The sequence below is a fragment of the Acanthisitta chloris genome, unplaced genomic scaffold (genome assembly GCF_000695815.1).
Source record: "Acanthisitta chloris isolate BGI_N310 unplaced genomic scaffold, ASM69581v1 scaffold28672, whole genome shotgun sequence".
NCBI classification, from domain to species: Eukaryota; Metazoa; Chordata; class Aves; order Passeriformes; family Acanthisittidae; genus Acanthisitta; species Acanthisitta chloris.
The window spans coordinates 7,938-8,491 of NW_008659207.1; the positions used below are offsets into that span (position 1 = coordinate 7,938).

The 554-nt window shown below is 64.3% G+C and overlaps 1 protein-coding gene across 1 annotated transcript in view; it reads right to left on the reverse strand.

Annotated features, from left to right (window-relative positions):
* The window catches only part of TMC6 (transmembrane channel-like 6), a 5,840-nt gene extending 5,308 nt beyond the window's left edge, over positions 1–532 (reverse strand). Inside the window, exons 1-2 of the mRNA XM_009069315.1 lie at positions 477–532; positions 275–384 (exon numbers count right to left, since the gene is read on the reverse strand). Coding sequence (XP_009067563.1) covers positions 275–384; positions 477–532 — 166 coding nt within the window. The remainder of the gene's footprint in view (positions 1–274; positions 385–476) is intronic.
* Between the last annotated feature and the right edge of the window lie 22 nt (positions 533–554).

Below are 554 nucleotides of genomic sequence, written 5' to 3' on the forward strand. Positions count from 1 at the left end.
ATGTCCCTGCTGCTCTTCTCCAGCACAGTAACCAGGCGTGTGCCCTGGTATGTGCTCCCCCCAGGGCACCCCCTTCTCCAGGGACGCTCTCTGTGTCCCCAAGAGCTGCTCTGCCCTGCTCTGCACTGGCCAAGGCAGTAGTGGGCTCCTACAATTGCTTTGGCCACAGCCTTGGCACGTGCCCCGCTTGGCCCAAACAGTGTTAGGGCTGGTGGATGGCCCCGGGCACACACGCTGTCCCCAGCCTGCCCCAGCTGTGGCCCTTGCACTTTACCTCTGTCCCTCTCCTGCATCTCCAGCTCCTCGATCAAGCTGCTCTGCTCCAGGATGAGCTGGCAGAAGGAGGTGTGCAGGGCTCTCTCATTGTCCGGGCTGGGCTCCTGGCTGCAGGGACACAGGGACATGGTGGTACGGTCAATTTGTGCTGCCGGGGTGCAGGACCCGGCACAGCAGGGCAGTGGGAGGGTCACACTCACTCATCGCTCTCGGTGCCCTCGGGGACGTGGAGGGTGATGGAGGGCGGCTGGGACATCCTGCAGAGCCGAGCGGGTCCC